This window comes from Armigeres subalbatus, chromosome 3 (assembly GCF_024139115.2).
Source record: "Armigeres subalbatus isolate Guangzhou_Male chromosome 3, GZ_Asu_2, whole genome shotgun sequence".
NCBI classification, from domain to species: domain Eukaryota; kingdom Metazoa; phylum Arthropoda; class Insecta; order Diptera; family Culicidae; genus Armigeres; species Armigeres subalbatus.
Genome location: NC_085141.1, coordinates 240,126,048 through 240,147,598, shown reverse-complemented (window position 1 = coordinate 240,147,598; position 21,551 = coordinate 240,126,048). Strand labels below are relative to the sequence as shown.

At 44.5% G+C, this 21,551-nt stretch overlaps 2 protein-coding genes across 2 annotated transcripts; both read left to right on the top strand.

Moving 5' to 3' along the window:
* Positions 1-8,966: 8,966 nt before the first annotated feature.
* LOC134222363 (uncharacterized) lies at positions 8,967-12,263 on the top strand. Its single transcript, XM_062701520.1, has one exon. It carries the CDS (start codon positions 8,967-8,969, stop codon positions 12,261-12,263), a length of 3,297 nt encoding a protein of 1,098 aa, XP_062557504.1.
* An 11-nt stretch (positions 12,264-12,274) lies between these two features.
* Positions 12,275-13,336, top strand: LOC134222362 (uncharacterized). The gene has a single exon (XM_062701519.1). The coding sequence runs from the start codon at positions 12,275-12,277 to the stop codon at positions 13,334-13,336; it is 1,062 nt and encodes a 353-aa protein (XP_062557503.1).
* The last annotated feature ends 8,215 nt before the right edge of the window (positions 13,337-21,551 follow it).

Genomic DNA, 21,551 nt, shown 5'->3' with positions numbered 1-21,551 from the left:
CAATTAAGTTCATCAAATCACGGGTTCCGACCATTGTGCAATGGCTGTTGAGGCAACAAAGGTTGGGTAACTGGGCAAACTTTATCGTCTTTCCTCAGGTTTCACGGTGAAATTATATTAGATTGGCAAGCAAAACGGCGAATTAAAAGGAAATTTTCACGATTCGTACAAGATAATACATTTAAACAACACAATTTAGGGACAAACAGGCGATAATATCAGCGCGAAAGTGGTACTACGTCCGAAACACAATTACACGTATAGGATAACTGCTCTTCGTTCTCTTAATGAAACTTTGTTTCCAAAATTGATAAAGGAAATGTCCTCTTCCAATAAACAAACCAAAATCGTTTTCATTTCCCTATATCCACATATTGATACGAAATGAAATCATACATAAGTAGAGTTGCATGACTTGTGCGATGCAATTGTGAAGCGTTTAGGTAGAGTCGGAATAAAACAATAGTGTTTTTGAGAACGCAGATGCTTGTGCAGAGCGACATGTTTCCAATATCACTTTGAGTTCTGTATCAATTAGGAATACGTCATAATTTCAGAAGGTGACATTGGGCCCGTATACGTTCCAATATGTTGTACAATTTTGACTCCGGCCCTAGGAAATTTGGTTTCATCGGGGTAAAGCCGGACCGTCTGTGGGCAAGTTGTACGACTGTTGTTGGACAGTACAACTTGCCCACAGACGGAGCGTATGTGGGGCCTCTACGAGAAAATCTCATCTGCACACTGCAGATCTTATGCTTGGACAAGAGGTAGATTCAGCAAAATAAAGATGAAATCTCCAGATCTCTGGTACAAAGGAGATTATGCTTTTGGACATGGGACCAGCCTGGGATTGAATCCACAACCTCCTGCGTATGAGGCAGAAGCGAAAGCCATACGACTATTAAGCTAGTCTGGAGAAGATGATGCTTTTGGGCATTGACGGCAAACTTGCTCAGAATCTTCAACAATTCTATGTTTATATGAGGTCATATCATTATCAGCAATTATATGCTGCAAAAGTTGTTCCAGTATATGTTTCGTGTTTTTCCTTAGTCATAGGGTGTGTTCTTCGGTTTTAGATTTCAAAGCTTTTTCGAAAAAATATCTGCGATTCAACGCGTCAGCTCGAAATCGCTTCCGCATGATGTTCATAAAATTTTCAGCTAAATCGAACTAAATTTCTAAGTGGCTAAAATCGATTAGTACAAGTACAAACGACTTATCTGCTTTTGATAAGTCGATTGAAAAATATTCAAACGACGATTCGACGAATCTGATAGCTTTCCCATGCAATCAACACCACCAATAGGTAGGTGAAGGTTTCCACTACCTGTTGATGGTGTTGGTTTGCGTGGGAGAGCTATCAGATTCGTCAAATCGTCGTTTGAATCTTTGTTTACAAAAGCAGATAAGTCGTTTTGAAAATTTTGTCTTGAGTTGTTGTCTTCTCAGACTTCTAAAAAAATCTACTAGGAATACTTAAATTTTATTCTACAACATGGAGATAAAGTATACGGCCTACTTGAATAATTTTGTTATTCACCCTAATAAAAACAAACGAAAGACTAAGTTATATGACAAATAAATTGGCAACCTTCTTACTTTTGTAATCTATTTCAACATTGAGGTGGTTATACAACAAAGCCACAAATCGGCCATCTTGGAAACCACGTGCGTCTAGTGATTTTTCAAGAGCACGAACTGAGAGAACCACAACGCCCATAAGGATGAAACATCCGTAAATCGTTTGCTTACTTATGCTAAACAATCGACTTTGATTTCAGCTTTGTACGAAAACTATTACGCTAGATTTGTACTTTTAATAATAGCAAGAGGAAACCGTGTGGTGAATTCAAAATTCACCACATGGCTTAATTGTATAATCACCTTAAGGTAATTATACAATCAAGTCATGTGGTGAATTTCAAATTCACCACACGGTTTTCTACTACTATTATTAAAAGTTCAAAACCAGCGTAATATTTTTTGTACAATGCTGAAATTAAAGTCGTTTGCTTAGCATGAGTAATCAAACGATCTACAGATGTTGTGATCCCCATGGGCGTCGTTGTTCTCTCAATTCGTGCTCTTGAAAAATCACTAGAAAAAGCACGTGGTTACCAAGATGGCCGATTTGTGGCTTTGTTGTATAACCACCTTAAGCACGCAGCAGCAAAATCTACTTCAACACAGTAATAAGGCGAAATAATCTAAGCTCCAAAATTTATTTTTGATAATAATTTTGAATACATTTCTGTCGATTAAAGCACTTAAATTTATTTCCCGGGATCCCGGGAATTCCCAGGAAATTTCAATTTTATTTCCCGTTTGGAAGCCCCAGTTCGGACCTCTGAATGTTCGCACATCGATAACATCCGAGAAATGACGCTTATCTACCAGAACATGGTCTATCTGGTTGCATGTTTCACCATTTGGGTGTCTCCAGGTGTGCTTTCGTGCAAAGTAGGTGCTACTGATAACCATCCGTCTCGCAGCAGCGAAATTTACTAGTCGTAGGCCGTTGGCATTGGTAGCGGAGTGAAGGCTCTCCCTACCAATTATGGGACGGAAAAGGTCCTCTCTACCGACCTGAGCGTCTCCGATAACAATTTTCACGTCATGTTTTGGGCACTCTCCATAGGTTTTATCAAGCATCAAGGAACAGGCCATAAAAAAAAGTTTTGTAATATCGCCATCGTCTCCAGTTTCTAGTTTGCAATGGATTCAAATAAACGCAAATAAATGTGAATTGATGGAAATAGCTGAATCTATCTTCCTAAAGTGTAATATTGACCTCTCTGATGTGCTTTTCTTGTTACATTTTATAATACACAAGAAAGTCCCCATCACCGCTAGGTGGATTAATCTGTTTTATAATTAGATACACATTTTTGCCCATATTGTTAATTTTCCTCATTTTCTGCATTAAATCTTATTTTACACATTACTGAACCCATGTGGATGTTTTTAGCTGGTGTGAAGAAAATACGGTACATATTCTAATACTCTGAATGAGACATTCGACAAATCTTTTACTTAATATACAAATGTACGCCATCAATGTTGCTTTTGATAAGTGAGTCATATAGCAGAAGGTAGCAACCGAGTACTAAGGACTTTGAAATCGAGCCGCATGAAGAAGTAAGAGGAAATCATATTTTTATGGATTTAATGCAATTTGTTTCTTTGATCTGGACGGCATAGGGTGGGTGTACCAATTGTCGCCATACATAAGAACAACTATTTTTTTAAAAATAAGTAAAAGGCATGTGGGAGGACTTTATATATCAAGCGAAAGGTTTTACTTCCTGCTCCTTAGAACAGCTGTGAAAACCACAATGAAATTTGTTATTATCCTCAAAATTGATTAATCCATAATAGGAACGCATGCACCAGTTGTGGCACTATTCTTAATTTTGGTTCCTTATTTGGCAAATCCCATTGTTTTCTTATGGGACTGGTCAAATAGGGACCACTAGTGCGACAACTGGTGCAAAGGATGTCAAAAATTAAGCAAAATCAATTTTTACAATTATGCTTTGTTTGTTTCGGAGGAAATCAAAGGTGTTATCGTATCTTATTAATATGCTTTATCGACATGAACTTGGTTTGTGGTGATTTGATTGGCCATTTGGCATATAAAGCACTAGTGCGACAACTGGTGCTATAGCCACAACTGGTACATCTAGCCTAGTTCTCAGTTCATATTTTGCCACCACCATTAACCAGACAAGATTCAGTGGAGTAGTGATGTCTGAAGTATTTCAGCCACAGTAGAAGAAAAATGCTGGTATTGAAATGCTGTATGGTGGTACCGGATGGTCTCCAGTTAGCCTCGCGATCCATAATTCTAATCCAGAACATAGTTTTCCTGAGTCTATCCTCTGTTCTTCCCACACAAGATTTAAATTCATGCAATGTCAGTCTTCAACAATTGTGGGCGTGGTAATGTTGTTATAAAGTTGAAAAGCAGGCCATGTTCTACCTAGTTGTTGAAGAATAGAAGAAGAAAAAGAATTTGGTGGTACCGGAAGCCTCTGGAAGGAGAGAACCGTAGAAACATAAATATGATTAAATTTGGTTTGACGATAATTGGAGCGTGCCAGGTCAGTTCGTGAATCATGTTTTGGATCGACCGGTGTTTGGTGGTGCGGTCCGGTGGTTTTGTGTATTTATCAATGGCTCCAACAGGGGACTCAGCTGCAGCAAGAACTGCTATTCGTGAGGTAGATCAAGGTGTTGTTTCTTGGTGTGAATACATCGTAGGAAATTTTATGAAATACGGGTAAATATTGTAGGAAAATTCAGATTTCTAAAAAAAGAAGAAGAATAAATATTTTTTAAATTAACTGATGCCTTCCGAGATTGATTTATTATATAGTAGTAAGCTTGTTCCACAAGCTTTTCACTAACTAATAAAACTAATACATATGTCAGCAAAATTTCAACTAGGGCAAAAGTAATGGACCAACAAGAGAATGGTACCCTCAATGGACTTAATGGACTTTAAATCAAATTAAAAAGAAAACAGTTTAATAATGTTTTAAAAATGCATTATTTGTACCGATTTCAGTCATAAAAAATACGGAGCTGCTGTAAGTAAATGTAATCCGATTCTGTTTTACACGGATTTTTTTACACGGCCGTGTAAAAAAAATCCCATACAATTTTTATTGCAAAGTTGCTCCATTTTGCATGATTCGTCGAGAAATCATAATACTTTTTTACAAGTATTTATAAATTTTGAACTGAAAACTTTCTTTACACGGAACGCATCCCCCGTGTAAAAAAAGAATCGGGTGTATATAATTATCGATGGATTTTTTGCTTGTTTTCATCGATTTAGTTTCCTTCTTTTTGCCTTTCTCGTATACTAAGTATACGTAAAGGCTATAACATTGCTCCAGAACAGAACTTCTAATAGAAGGTTCGGAGACCCATAGTGTTATATACCAATCGACTCAGCTCGACGAATTGAGGTGATGTCTGTATGTATGTATGCGTGTGTGTATGTGTGTATGTGTACAAAAACTGTGAGACACGCTTTTTGGCACTTCGAATTATCCGATTTACTCGCAACAAGTTGCATTCGACACGGAATCCTTATTTTTCGCTATTGAAAATTGACCCAATCGGCCAGTGCGTTCCGGAATTATTAGAAAAATATTGATTGTTTCCACATTTGGAATTTTTTTTTCCAAATTCCATTTTTTTTTCAAACGCAAATAAATGTGAATTGATTCATTCATTCATTTATTTAGTTAACATCTAAACAGATAACACTGAATCAACAATTTGACGCCACAATGCACGGTTCGAGGCCGCATCTCTCCATCCTCGGATACGCCCCACGCTCGCCAAGTCGTTCTGCACCTGGTCTGCCCATCTCGCCCGCTGCGCTCCACGCCGTCTCGTACCTGCCGGATCGGAAGCGAACATCATCTTTGCAGGGTTGCTGTCCGGCATTCTTGCAACATGCCCTGCCCATCGTACCCTTCCGGCTTTAGCTACCTTCTGGATACTGGGTTCGCCGTAGAGTTGGGCGAGCTCATGGTTCATTCTTCGCCGCCACACACCGTCTTCTTGCACACCGCCAAAGATGGTCCTAAGCACCCGTCTCTCGAATACTCCGAGTGCTTGCAAGTCCTCCTCGAGCATTGTCCATGTTTCATGTCCGTAGAGGACTACCGGTCTTATTAACGTCTTGTACATGACACATTTGGTGCGGTGGCGAATCTTTTTCGACCGCAGTTTCTTCTGGAGCCCGTAGTAGGCCCGACTTCCACAGATGATGCGCCTTCGTATTTCACGACTAACGTTGTTGTCAGCCGTTAGCAAGGATCCGAGGTAGACGAATTCCTCGACCACCTCGAAGGTATCCCCGTCTATCGTAACACTGCTTCCCAGGCGGGCCCATTTCGCGCTCGGTTCCGCCCACAAGCATGTACTTTGTCTTTGACGCATTCACCACCAGTCCAACTTTTTTTGCTTCACGTTTCAGGCGGGTGTACAGTTCTGCCACCTTTGCAAATGTTCGGCCGACAATGTCCATGTCATCCGCGAAGCAAATAAATTGATTGGATCTGTTGAAAATCGTACCCCGACTGTTACACCCGGCTCTCCGCATGACACCTTCTAGCGCAATGTTGAACAACAGGCACGAAAGTCCATCACCTTGTCTTAGTCCCCGGCGCGATTCGAACGAACTGGAGTGTTCGCCCGAAATCTTCACACAGTTTTGCACACCATCCACCGTTGCTTTGATCAGTCTGGTAAGCTTCCCAGGGAAGCTGTTCTCGTCAATGTGAATTGATAATAAAAGCAAATAAATGTGAATTGATGGAAATATCTGAATCTATCTCCCTAAAGTGCAATTTTGAACTCTCTTATGAGCTTTTCTCGTTACTCTTATGTGTTTTTTTGTTTTATAATATGTACACGAGAAAGGCACCTAGGTGGATTATTCTGGGTTTTCTCGTTACAGAGGGCGAGTAATGGCGCTTGAACCTAGGCTTATATGTGTGTACACTGATGGGCATAAGTATTCGTCATGTTTCCATAATAATCTGAATGAATTCATACTAAAAACTGTGTCCCACCCCAAGACGATGAGCACTGAAGAAGTGACATTAATCGTCTTAGCTAAGCCACTTACACCGATTCAGCAACCATATACCTAATTATGTAAACGTAATGGTTGATACGAGATGGTTTCGTTCTATGGCTTAATTGTGAAATAAAGTTTAGAATTAATTCTCACAGGTATTTTAACTACGCTGCACAGTAGGCTTGGCTGCTTTTATGTTTGAACTGTATTAATGATGTGCTTCAATAATAAATATTGACAAGAAAAGTGATAGACGTAGTCGAGTCTATCACTTTCCATGATTCCTTCACGAACTGGCTGTGTATCTTCTTCTTCTTCTTTTTCTTCTTATTGGCATTACATACCCACACTGGGACAGAGCCGCCTCGCAGCTTAGTGTTCGCTAAGCACTTCCACAGTTATTAACTGCGAGGTTTCTAAGCCAGGTTACCATTTTTGCATTCGTATATCATGAGGCTAGCACGATGATACTTTTATGCCCAGGGAAGTCGAGACAATTTCCAATCCGAAAATTTCCTAGACCGGCACCGGGAATCGAACCCAGCCACCCTCAGCATGGTCTTGCTTTGTAGCCGCGCGTCTTACCGCACGGCTAAGGAGGGCCCCCATGGCTGTGTATGTGTAGACTAGACTATACTAGACCATAAAAATTGAGGCTGAAAATCGTGCCTCGCCCTAGTCAGACGGGAAGTACTTAAAACTCAAGATTTTCACATTTATAATAGAATAAGTTGCTAGGAGAGATCGACTATGATGGTGTTATTGAGGTTATGGCTTTCAGACTTCTTGTGCTCAAAAACCGGTTTTACGTTTTTATCCGACGTTTCGGTTACATATATTGTACCTTTATCAAGGAGTCCCGGTTTATTGTTTACATTTGCTCTTAGCATAGAACGTTTTTTGTCTCAACTTTATAAAGGGCTTGGTAGTCATTTGGCTACTGCTTCTGCCTCATACGCAGGAGGTCGTGGGTTCAATCCCAGGTCCGTTGCATTATCCTACTTTGCATCTTCCTCTATATTTCTCGTGTTCTAGCAATCGCTAGAACTGAAAATGGACTTCCATACCGTTTTCATTTCTATCCTATACCCTTCAACTTGACTATTCTAGCAGTAGCTGCTAGAATTGGAAATGAACTAAAAAGCTCGTTTCCTACATCCAATTAGAAATTCCTTCAGTTGCTTTCTTCTATCTATAACATTGGCAGCTCGTTAACCATGACGAACCTCTGACTCTCGAACCTAACCCAAAAATTCCATTGAATTCCGTATGAACTCGTGGCAAGTGCAGAGGTATATTCGGCTTGCAGTGGGCGAGTGATTACATCATCATTTCCTCCCCTTTCCCTACATTCTAGCATTCTGTAAAAAGTATTGTTCGCGCCGAATCGACTGCTCCGGAATAAACATAACAAACCTGCAGCAACCATAGTTACGACACTAGCAACACAAATTTCCATGGATACCGAAGATAAATAACGTGACCGACCACAAACAGCGACACCTAACAATTGCCAACTACGATTTTATAGAACATTCTAGAATTAATTTATTAAGTATAAATAGCGCTAGGGAATTCCATTCTTATTCAGTATTTTTCGAACCGGCGAACTGTGAAGATTAAGTGAATAAACTTGAGCTGGCTAAAGCTCTGCAAAACAAAAACCTGTATTCTTCTAAGGGTCTTGGAAAACCAAACCGCAGTTGACAAAAACCCGCTTGGGGCAATCCTGTCCCCAACAAATGTTCCTTCGAACCCGATTCCACCAGCGCAACCGAATACGCCATGGTGGAAATTTCCAAAAGTGAAGTTTAGAGCGTCTCACGTGGCTCAAACAACGTGTAAAAGTAAAATCAAGTGGAATCAGAGCGTCTCCGTGGCTCCGACAACGTGAGTAAGAAATGCCTCCAAAAATGCAACGCACACCGAAGAAAACCAGTCCGATGAAGAACGAGGAAGATTTCAAAACATCTTTGGTTCACCAGCGCGACAAAATCCAGACCAGAGTAAATTCGATAAGCCGATCACTGGAAGAAGCCGTCGACGACCCAAGAAGAATCAGTGCATCCTTGTTGAAGGTGTATGCAAAGAAGCTTGAAATGCACTATAATGAATTTCTCATCAAGCGGTCGTTGCCGTTACCCCTGCAGCACAAATTGAGGAAGAAGATGAAGTTTTGGATATTTTCGACGCTCTTCACACCGACTCTCTCGCTGTACTTGAGGACCTCACCGAGAAGCTATCTCCATCTGGTTCCGGAGGAGCGAATCCGTCTGTTATCGTTCAGCAACAACCATTAAGAGCTCCAGTTCCTTCATTTGACGGAAAAGCGGAAAACTGGCCGAAATTTCGGACAATGTTTGAGGATATTGTTGGCCGTAGCCGTGATTCTGATGCAGTCAAGCTTCATCATCTGGACAAAGCATTAATCGGTGACGCCGCCGGGTGGATCACGGCAAAGATGATTGTTGAAAATAACTACCAGCAAACATGGAAACAGCTGAGCGACCAATACGAGAATCCCAGAGTAATCGTCGATACTCATCTCGAAGGGCTGCTTGAGATGAAATCGATGACCAAACGCAGCCATAAGGACTTACTCGAACTTGTGAAGACATTCAACCGTCATGTTGGCGGTCTCGAGTACCAGGGACTAGTAGTTGATGAACTTTCTGGTCTCATACTTACGAAGATCCTTACTTTGCGATTGGATGACCAAACACTCCAACTGTGGGAAAGGACCCAGCAGCACGCCAAGCTACCCAAATTTGAAGATACGATGCAGTTTCTACGAAGCGAATGCCAGGTTTTGGAACGATTTCAAAATAGGCACCATATACCCTTGAAGGAACCCTCTCAACGACACAAATCACACGCTGCAACCACTGTGACCATCACCGGTTCCTGTCAATTCTGTAGTGAAATCCATCGCCACTTCGAATGCCCGGAATTCAACAAATTGACACCAGCTGAACGGAGGGAGGAAGTCACCAAGTTGAAAATCTGCTTCAACTGTCTTCGCCCAGGTCATCGATCCCTTAACTGCTCATCAAAAAAGACGTGCTCCCGCTGCCAAAGGAGGCATCATACACTATTGCATGAAGAACGAACATCATCGACATCGAAGGAGCGAGCCGCTTTTGAAGAAAAAGACGAAGAAGAAGCCATCCAAGCCCAAATCCCGCAACAAGTTTCCGATGCTGTTGTGTCGTGCAGTCAATCCCAGGCTGCTAAAACCGTGATGCTTATGACTGCCGTGGTGCACATCAAGGACCCTCGAGGATGGACAGTTCCCTGTCGTGTGCTGTTGGACAGCGGGTCCCAAGTAAACTTCCTTTGTAAGGCAATGGCCGATCGTTTGGCAAATAAAAGACTACAGGCACACATACCCATCGCTGGAATTGGTGGAGTCAAAACCTACGCCAAGGAAAAGCTAATAGTGGAAGTTGAGTCTCGGTATTCCGATTTCTCTACCAACATCGAATGCCTCGTAGTTCCTAAAATAACGGGAACTATTCCTGCAGCGAAAATCGACATTTCTGCATGGCCAATTAATATCGATCTACCTTTGGCAGACCCTAAATTCAATATTCCTTCTCAAATTGATATGTTGATTGGAGTTTCCCATTTCTTGCGGTTGCTGAAATCTGGACGTCTTCAATTGAATGATACGTTACCCGAACTTCAAGAAACCCATTTTGGATGGGTGATTGCCGGAGACATCGACGAAGTTTCGGTTTCTCAGCAATGCCTAGCTGCAACGGTGGATCCTGTTCCCGACATTCTTCGTCAATTCTGGGAAATAGAGGAAATATCAGAGTCAGCAAAACCAGTGTCCGATCAAGATGAATGTGAGAAAATGTTCCAGTTGACTCATCGTCGAGATGAATCAGGCAGATATATAGTAAGTCTTCCATTTAATGAGTCGGTGAATCAACTTGGGAACAACCGAAATTTGGCGATGCGCAGATTTCTTTCGTTGGAGAGAAGATTCAAGAAAAATCCGGAACTAAAGAAGCAATATTGTCAATTCATCGATGAGTATAAAGAAATGGGGCACTGCCACGAAGTAAACGTATCCGATGCTACCAACCAAGGCGTTTACTACTTGCCCCATCAAGCCGTTCTCCGTCCATCAAGTTCTACAACCAAAATCCGAGTAGTTTTTGATGCGTCAGCAAAGGCAGCTCCCGCTGAAAAAACGTTGAATGACGTTCTACGAGTCGGAGCAACACTACAAAGTGATATATTCAGCATCTTGTTACGGTTCCGCAAACATCAGGTCGTATTCACTGCTGACATCTCGAAAATGTATCGGCAGATACGGATTGAACCGGAGCACGCACGCTTCCAACGAATTTTCTGGAGAACAAATCCGGAAGAGTCTCTTCGTGTCCTGGAACTCACAACAGTAACCTATGGGACAGCTGCCGCCCCATATTTGGCAACTAGATGTCTATTCCAGCTCTGTGATGATGAAGGCAGTTCTTTCCCGCTTGCAGCTCGTATAATTCGAGTGGACTGTTACATCGACGACGTAATTTCTGGTGCAGATACCGTAGAAGAAGCCGTAGAAAGTCAGAGACAAATACAACAGTTGCTTGCAAGAGGTGGATTCCCCGTCCACAAATGGAGCTCCAACACCTCGGAAGTTTTGAATTCGATTCCGGAAGCCGAACGTGAAAGATTAGTGCATCTAGACAACACCACCACGAATGTAATGAAGACACTCGGTCTGATCTGGAGCCCGCAACAAGACCAATTCCTATTTAAAGTCAACCATCCCAATCAAGAAGCAAACCAACTCACAAAACGATCAGTACTCTCTGAAATCGGTAAGCTATTCGATCCATTAGGTCTCGTAACTCCGGTTACTGTCATAGCCAAGTTGATAATGCAGAGGATTTGGAAGGCCGGATTAACGTGGGATGATCCGCTGGAAGGAGAACTGTACCAATCCTGGCAACAGTTTCGCGAAGCTTTGATCCAGATAAACAAAGTCAAGATTCCTCGATGCACAATACCATATGGTGTCACCGCCATAGAAATCCATGGTTTCTCCGATGCATCCCTAGTTGCATATGGAGCAGTCATCTATCTTCGCTGTATTTTGCCGAATGATACGATCACAGTCAACATGCTCTGCAGCAAATCCAAAGTATCCCCGATTGCAGAAATGAGTATTCCGCGTAAGGAGTTGCTTGGTGCCCGGTTATTATCTCGTCTGCTGGTTAAAGTACTGAACTGTCTCCAACTGCAAATATCCAACGTTAATTTATGGTGTGATAGTCAGGTAGTGCTTGCTTGGTTGAAAAAGCCGTTATCATCTCTAGAAGTATTTGTGCGCAACCGAGTGACAGAAATTTTGGAGAAAACCGGGATGTGCACATGGAACTACGTCAAGTCGAAGGAAAATCCAGCCGATCTAATATCCAGAGGCCAAACCCCACTCATCTTGAGCAGCAATGAGCTCTGGTGGAAGGGTCCATCATTTCTAAGTAAAGCAAAGTACCAGCCAGAACTTCCGGATGACATTCCTGATGAGGAACTTCCGGAAATGAGAAAAGCTGATATGATCGTCATCCCAGCCATCAAAGCAGAAACGTTAACTGTTTTTCCAAGTTCAGCTCCTTTAGAAAGCTTCAGCGAGTAATTGCATTAGTCATGCGATTCATCAGTAACTGTCGACAAAAATCTAGCAACAATCGAATTCTGGAACAACATTCTACAATTCAAGAACTCCGATTAGCTCTCCATGTTATTATCAAGGTAATTCAGCATGAAGTTTTGGGTGATGAAATACATCGTGTAATATCAAATGAACCGTGTAAGAAGATCGCCGCTTTAAGCCCAATCTACGAAGATGGAGTGCTGCGCGTAGGAGGAAGACTTCAAAACTCATGGCTATCCTTTGATTCAAAACATCCTTATCTACTTCCCAAACATTTCATAACCGATCAAATCATTCGGACATACCACGAAGAAAATCTGCACGTCGGTCCGACAGCTCTGTTGGCACTACTTCGTTCTCGTTACTGGTTGCTGGACGGGAGGTCGTCAATAAGAAAAGTTACCAGAAGCTGCATTACTTGCTTTCGAGCGAAACCTAAAGGATCCAGCCAGATGATGGGAGTTCTTCCATCTTGCCGAGTGACACCTGCTGAACCATTTTTGAGGACTGGCATTGATTATGCTGGACTAGTGATTGTACGAGAAGGACGACACAAACCGAAGCTAGTCAAAGCGTATATTGCAGTATTTGTCTGCATGTCAACCAAAGCAGTTCATTTGGAATTAGTTTCGGATATTTCGACCGCTGCTTTCCTAGCCGCTCTACAGCGCTTCGTGAGTAGAAGGGGCCTTTGTCAGCAGATATACTCTGACAACGGTTCCAACTTCAAGGGGGCAAAATCAGAACTACACGAGCTTTATCTTCTATTTCAAAACCGCAAGGCAATTGATGAAATTGTAGCTTTCTGCCAACCAAAAGAGATCTCATGGAATTTCATCCCGCCCGAAGCTCCAAATTTCGGGGACCTGTGGGAAAGCGCCGTGAAATCAGCTAAGTATCACCTGAAGAGGACATTGAAGACCGCTCATCTTTCTTTTGAGGAATACGCTACCGTGCTCAGCCAAGTGGAAGCAGTAATGAACTCTCGACCTTTATGCTTAACATCGGATCCGGAAGCGGCAATTCTAACGCCTGGCCATTTTTTCGTCCTTTGACCACTACTCCCGAACCATGCTACAACGAACTACCAATGAATCGCTTGTCAAGGTGGCAATATCTTCAGCATATCCGCGATCAATTCTGGAAAAAGTGGAGCCGGGATTACTTGCAGAATCTGCAACCAAGAGGTAAAAATTGTCAAGCACAGCAAAACATACGTCCTGGTATGATTGTGTTGATCGAACAAAAAGACATTCCACCGCAGTGTTGGAAGATAGGTAAAATCGTCCAGGTCTATCCAGGTCACGACAAGTTGGTACGAGTAGCAGATGTAAGCATTGGAAACTCTATCTACAGGCGAGCTATATCAAAATTGTCCATCCTGCCAATTGAAGATAACAATGTTGACATCTAAGACCCTTATATACTTCCCAGCCCGGGGGACTATGTTCGCGCCGAATCGACTGCTCCGGAATAAACATAACAAACCTGCAGCAACCATAGTTACGACACTAGCAACACAAATTTCCATGGATACCGAAGATAAATAACGTGACCGACCACAAACAGCGACACCTAACAATTGCCAACTACGATTTTATAGAACATTCTAGAATTAATTTATTAAGTATAAATAGCGCTAGGGAATTCCATTCTTATTCAGTATTTTTCGAACCGGCGAACTGTGAAGATTAAGTGAATAAACTTGAGCTGGCTAAAGCTCTGCAAAACAAAAACCTGTATTCTTCTAAGGGTCTTGGAAAACCAAACCGCAGTTGACAAAAACCCGCTTGGGGCAATCCTGTCCCCAACAAGTATTGCATGTTATCTCATTTGACGAACGGTATATATATATATGTAGAACAGTTTTTTTTAATTGAAGCTTGAGATCTCAAATTATCCCTATTCATACACCCTTCCACTAAACACGGTGCCAAAACAGAATCCTTGGTATCAAGAGCTTCCAATTCAAACAAAAGTATCAGTTTTCCTCAGTTTTAATTGCATGCTAGTGCAATGAGGCTTCCATGTATTTCTTTATCCGGACAAGAATAAGACGAGCTTCTGTTTGAAAGAGTTCAATACCTTTGATTATTTGCTATTCAAACTTGGGGTTGGAAGTGGATGTTTGTTATCAAAAAAATACGGGTACAGACCGTTATCAATCTTCAATGCTAAATAAAAATAAAATGAAACCCACCTCGTATGGATTTATATCATCCTATAGGATGCTTTTTATTTACTCCTCCGAAAAGAGAACGTAGAGGAGAATATTCCGTGTTCGTATTCAATTACGATTGGTAGGCCAATTGGTCCTTCCTTCCACTTGCTGTCTGATGGCACGTTTTGGATCCAATTGTTTGCGTTTGTTGGCAACAGTCCATCAACCAATTGCTATCCCTCGGCTGATTGACTTTATCGGTTAATATGAGTCGTATAATGGAGGGAATGTGCTGTCAAATGACCTCCTTGAGTATTTAAATGTATTTTCTTAGATAAATCAAAATCAAAGAAACGATTGGACATCTCGACGCTTGGAAATAATAAAAAAAAAATGGAAGCGAATATTTGTCCTGCTCAAACATCGTCATTGGATTATTTAGTTCTAATCTTTATGCACGAGCCGTACCAAACTCTTTAACAGTCCATCGATTATGATTTAAGAAAGTATCCTCATTTTTCAGAAGAAAGCTCCCTGAATGGAAGTTTATTTTTGGCAATTGTGGCTTTCAGAGTTTTAGCATGCCAACAATAAAAAGCGTATCTTATAATGCACGTAAAGTATCTTCTGAAATGTTTGCCATTTATTCCTTTTTTCAATTGATTCGATTAGGCCCCTTGGGATGTTTTCGTTTCACTCGTATGGAGAACGTGGAAAGGTAAATCAAATAGACAACGGAATAGGAGTTTATTCAGAAATGGATCTGATCAGTATAAAAAGCAGCATTTGAAGTGAATGAATTTTATTATAACATATTTCGCATTATTTTTTCCGATGACAAAACATTATTTCGTTATCCAAATATATTTTGCTTACTTAATAATGTCAATACCTGCATATCTCATTTAGGGGTGTAGCAGCAATTGTCAGACAGATGTTTCTATTAATGCATTATGAGAATGTTAGGGATGAAACATTTGCAATCTCAGATTAGTTCTATTAAAGTTTTTTTTCCCAATCATGTCATTTTACAATTCAACGACTGATAGTAATAGTAATTCACGATAAAGGAATGCAGCTCTGACGCGAGTATGATGGTGTCGAGAAAACTTTACTGAATAGATAACTAAAATTCCGCAGTTAGCCGTTCGGAGAGCCATACAGCATTCACGTTAAATTGAACGTAAGTAAGGCGATTCTCCTTCCATTCAAGTTAAGCTGTGAAAATTCCATTTTCTCTTGGTTGCAATTCTATCCGATGTTACATTCGGCACGGTGCTTGTGTCGGTCAATTTGCATTCCGTCTCGAGAGACAGCATTTACAGTGAAAATCTGAATCTGTGTTGGCAGCTCCGGATTTTCACTCTCTTTGGCTATTTTGACAATCGTCTTTTCTACTAAAAGTAAACACTTACGTGTAGCACAAAAAAAACTTCTCAAACAATCTCTGTGAAAGCTGTTCAACCACAATCAATCTTATGTTACCAGTTGCCAAACAAATATGGCAAATCATTCGATTTCTCCTGGGAATTCATTCTACCAAGTGATTTATTGGCTGTTTGACTTACCCGTAGGATTTCATATATTTATTCCTTATGTTGATTCATGTGTCTAGTAGATTTAGAGCACCCTCACAGGACCCCTCATCGAATCCATATCAAACAGTTTATTCTAGTATGCTATTTTTGCATAGCACTCAATCGTTCTACCGTGGGTCTCTATTTTGAGTATGTCGACTTCATGAATATATTGACTTCCAACCGTGCGTGGAGATAAGTGAATTTTCTTTTTGCCTGTATTATAAAATATGACAATGAATTTTTATAAACCATTGAAGTTCCATGAATCCATTCTGTTTCACATGTTCTAAAGAAAAAACTTCCGCAGGAATAAAAGAACTTTTCGTGGAAATTGCAACTCAAGTTTTATTGAAACTCTCAAAAGAATTTCTAGAAAAAAAAATCGTTCTTAACACGACTCTTTCGAGTTCGACGATCATTCGTCTGGACGTACCAACTTTATTTACTTACTCCATCCTCTCCAGTTCGACATCCACTCACCGGCGCGTACCAACTGGACCTGTGCGCAGATTAAAATTTTATTGGCGGCGTCACGCCGTTGGTGATCGGCCACAGTGGTGCGGCAGCGTGGGATTATTTTATCAATAATTCTCCGGATTTCTTCGGAAGCTTCTAGGAACTCCGCTGGACGTTCTCCAGGAATTTCTAAGTAGGCTCATTCCTCCATTCCTTCCGGAAGAAATCCTGGAGGAACTTCCGGAGGAATTCCTGGAGGAATTTCCGGAGGAATTCCTGGAGGAACTTCCGGAGGAATACCTGGAGGAACTTCCGGAGGAATTCCTGTAATAACTTCCTGAGGAATTCCTGGAGGAACTTCCGGAGGAATTCCTGGAGAAACTTTCGGAGAAATTTCTGAAGGAACTTCCGGAGGAATTCCTGGAGGAACTTCTGGAGGAATTCCTGAAGGAACTTTCGGAGGAATTCCTGGAGGAACTTCCGGAGGAATTCCTGGAGGAACTCACGGAGGAGTTCCTGGAGGAACTTACGGAGGAGTTCCTGGAGGAACTTCCGGAGGAAATCCTGGAGGAACTTCCGGAGGAATTCCTGGAGGAACGTCCGGAGGAATTCCTGGAGGAACTTTTGGAGGAATTCCTGGAGGAACTTCCGGAGGAATTCCTGGAGGAACTTCCGGAGGAATTCCTGGAGGAACTTCCGGAGGAATCCCGAAGGAACTTCCGGAGGAATTCCCGGAGGAACTTCCGGAGGAATTCCCGGAGGAACTTCCGGAGGAATTCCCGGAGGAACTTCCGGAGGAATTCCCGGAGGAACTTCCGGAGGAATTCCCGGAGGAACTTCCGGAGGAATTCCAGAGGAATTTCCGGAGGAATTCCAGAGGAACTTCCGGAGGAATTCCGGAGGAACTTCCGGAGGAATTCCCGGAGGAATTCCCGGAGGAATTTCCGGAGGAACTTCCGGAGGAATTCCCGGAGGAACTTCCGGAGGAATTCCCGGAGGAACTTCCGGAGGAATTCCCGGAGGAACTTCCAGAGGAATTCCCGGAGGAACTTCCGGAGGAATTCCCGGAGGAACTTCCGGAGGAATTCCAGGAGGAACTTCCGGAGGAATTCCCGGAGAAACTTCCGGAGGAATTCCCGGAGGAACTTCCGGAGGAATTCCCGGAGGAACTTCCGGAGGAATTCCCGGAGAAACTTCCGGAGGAATTCCCGGAGGAACTTCCGAAGGAATTCCCGGAGGAACTCCCGGAGGAACTTCCGGAGGAATTCCCGGTAGAACTTCCGGAGGAATTCCCGGAGGAACTTCCGGAGGAATTCCCGGACGAACTTCCGGAGGAATTCCCGGACGAACTTCCGGAGGAATTCCCGGACGAACTTCCGGAGGAATTCCCGGAGGAACTTCCGGAGGAATTCCCGGAGGAACTTCCGGAGGAATTCCCGGAGGAACTTCCGGAGGAATTCCCGGAGGAATTCCCGGAGGAACTTCCGGAGGAATTCCCGGAGGAATTCCCGGAGGAATTCCCGGAGGAACTTCCGGAGGAATTCCCGGAGGAACTTCCGGAGGAATTCCCGGAGGAACTTCCGGAGGAATTCCGGAGGAACTTCGGAGGAATTCCCGGAGGAACTTCCGGAGGAATTCCGGAGGAACTTCCGGAGGAATTCGGAGGAACTTCCGGAGGAATTCGGAGGAACTTCCGGAGGAATTCGGAGGAACTTCCGGAGGAATTCCCGGAGGAACTTCCGGAGGAATTCGGAGGAACTTCCGGAGGAATTCCTGGAGAAACTACCTGGAAGAACTTCCGTAGGAGCTCCCGGAGGAACTTCTGGAGGAATTCCCGGAAGAATTCCGGAGGAACTTCCGGAGGAACTTCCGGAGGAATTCCGAGAGGAATTCCGGGAGGAAATTCCGGAGGAATTCCGGAAGGAACTTCCGGAGGAATTCCCGGAGGAACTTCCGGAGGAATTCGGAGGAACTTCCGGAGGAATTCCCGGAGGAACTTCCGGAGGAATTCGGAGGAACTTCCGGAGGAATTCCCGGAGGAACTTCCGGAGGAATTCCCAGGAGGAACTTCGGAGGAATTCCCGGAGGAACTTCCGGAGGAATTCCCGGAGGAACTTCCGGAGGAATTCGGAGGAACTTCGGAGGAATTCCCGGAGGAACTTCCGGAGGAATTCAGGAGGAACTTCGGAGGAATTCGGAGGAACTTCCGGAGGAATTCGGAGGAACTTCGGAGGAATTCGGAGGAACTTCCGGAGGAATTCCGGAGGAACTTCCGGAGGAATTCCCGGAGGAACTTCGGAGGAATTCCGGAGGAACTTCCGGAGGAATTCCCGGAGGAACTTCCGGAGGAATTCCCGGAGGAACTTCGGAGGAATTCGGAGGAACTTCCGGAGGAATTCCCGGAGGAACTTCGGAGGAATTCGGAGGAACTTCCGGAGGAATTCGGAGGAACTTCCGGAGGAATTCCGGAGGAACTTCCGGAGGAACTTCGGAGGAATTCGGAGGAACTTCCGGAGGAATTCGGAGGAACTTCCGGAGGAATTCGGAGGAACTTCCGGAGGAATTCGGAGGAACTTCCGGAGGAATTCCCGGAGGAACTTCCGGAGGAATTCCGGAGGAACTTCGGAGGAATTCCCGGAGGAACTTCCGGAGGAATTCCCGGAGGAACTTCCGGAGGAATTCCCGGAGGAACTTCCGGAGGAATTCCCGGAGGAACTTCCGGAGGAATTCGGAGGAACTTCCGGAGGAATTCCCGGAGGAACTCCCGGAGGAAGTCCCGGAGGAACTTCCGGAGGAAGTCAGGAACTTCCGGAGGAACTCACGGAGGAACCTTCGGAGGAATTCCCGGAGGAACTTCCGGAGGAATTCCCGGAGGAACCCCCGGAGGAATTCCCGGAGGAACTTCCGGAGGAATTCCCGGAGGAACTTCCGGAGGAATTCCCGGAGGAACTTCCGGAGGAATTCGGAGGAACTTCGGAGGAATTCGGAGGAACTTCCGGAGGAATTCCGGAGGAACTTCCGGAGGAATTCCCGGAGGAACTTCCGGAGGAATTCCGGAGGAACTTCCGGAGGAATTCGGAGGAACTTCCGGAGGAATTCCCGGAGGAACTTCGGAGGAATTCCCGGAGGAACTTCCGGAGGAATTCCCGGAGGAACTTCCGGAGGAATTCCCGGAGGAACTTCCGGAGGAATTCGGAGGAACTTCCGGAGGAATTCGGAGGAACTTCCGGAGGAATTCCGGAGGAACTTCGGAGGAATTCCCGGAGGAACTTCCGGAGGAATTCCGGAGGAACTTCCGGAGAAATTCGGAGGAACTTCCGGAGGAATTCGGAGGAACTTCCGGAGGAATTCCCGGAGGAACTTCCGGAGGAATTCGGAGGAACTTCCGGAGGAATTCCCGGAGGAACTTCCGGAGGAATTCCGGAGGAACTTCCGGAGGAATTCGGAGGAACTTCCGGAGGAATTCCGGAGGAACTTCGGAGGAACTTCCGGAGGAATTCGGAGGAACTTCGGAGGAATTCCCGGAGGAACTTCCGGAGGAATTCCCGGAGGAACTTCGGAGGAATTCCGGAGGAACTTCCGGAGGAATTCGGAGGAACTTCCGGAGGAATTCGGAGGAACTTCGGAGGAATTCCCGGAGGAACTTCCGGAGGAATTCCCGGAGGAACTTCCGGAGGAATTCCGGAGGAACTTCCGGAGGAATTCCCGGAGGAATTCGGAGGAATTCCGGAGGAACTTCGGAGGAATTCCAGGAGGAACTTCGGAGGAATTCCCGGAGGAACTTCCGGAGGAATTTCCGGAGGAACTTCCGGAGGAATTTCCGGAGGAACTTCCGGAGGAATTTCCGGAGGAACTTCGGAGGAACTTCGGAGGAATTTCCGGAGGAACTTCCGGAGGAATTCGGAGGAACTTCCGGAGGAATTCTGGAGGAACTTCGGAGGAATTCCGGAGGAACTTCCGGAGGAATTCCGGAGGAACTTCCGGAGGAATTCCGGAGGAACTTCCGGACGAATTCCCGGAGGAACTTCCGGAGGAATTCGGAGGAACTTCCGGAGGAATTCCGGAGGAACTTCCGGAGGAATTCGGAGGAACTTCCGGAGGAATTCCCGGAGGAACTTCCGGAGGAATTCCCGGAGGAACTTCCGGAGGAATTCGGAGGAACTTCCGGAGGAATTCCCGGAGGAACTTCGGAGGAATTCGGAGGAACTTCGGAGGAATTCGGAGGAACTTCCGGAGGAATTCGGAGGAACTTCCGGAGGAATTCCCGGAGGAACTTCCAGAGGAATTCCCGGAGGAACTTCCGGAGGAATTCCCGGAGGAACTTCCGGAGGAATTCCCGGAGGAACTTCCGGAGGAATTCCGGAGGAACTTCCGGAGGAATTCCGGAGGAACTTCGGAGGAATTCCCGGAGGAACTTCGGAGGAATTCCCGGAGGAACTTCGGAGGAATTCGGAGGAACTTCCGGAGGAATTCCCGGAGGAACTTCCGGAGGAATTCCCGGAGGAACTTCCGGAGGAATTCCCGGAGGAACTTCCGGAGGAATACCCGGAGGAACTTCCGGAGGAATTCCCGGAGGAACTCTCGGAGGAACTTCCGGAGGAACTTCCGGAGGAATTCCCGGAGGAACTTCCGGAGGAATTCCCGGAGGAACTTCCGGAGGAATTCCCGGAGGAACTTCCGGAAGAATTCCGGAGGAACTTCGGAGGAATTCCCGGAGGAACTTCCGGAGGAATTCGGAGGAACTTCCGGAGGAATTCGGAGGAACTTCCAGAGGAATTCGGAGGAACTTTCGGAGGAATTCCCGGAGGAACTTCCGGAGGAATTCGGAGGAACTTCCGGAGGAATTCCGGAGGAACTTCCGGAGGAATTCCGGAGGAACTTCCGGAGGAATTCCCGGAGGAACTTCCGGAGGAATTCTGGAGGAACTTCGGAGGAATTCCCGGAGGAACTTCCGGAGGAATTCCCGGAGGAACTTCCGGAGGAATTCCCGGAGGAACTTCCGGAGGAATTCCCGGAGGAACTTCCGGAGGAATTCCCGGAGGAACTTCCGGAGGAATTCCCGGAGGAACTTCC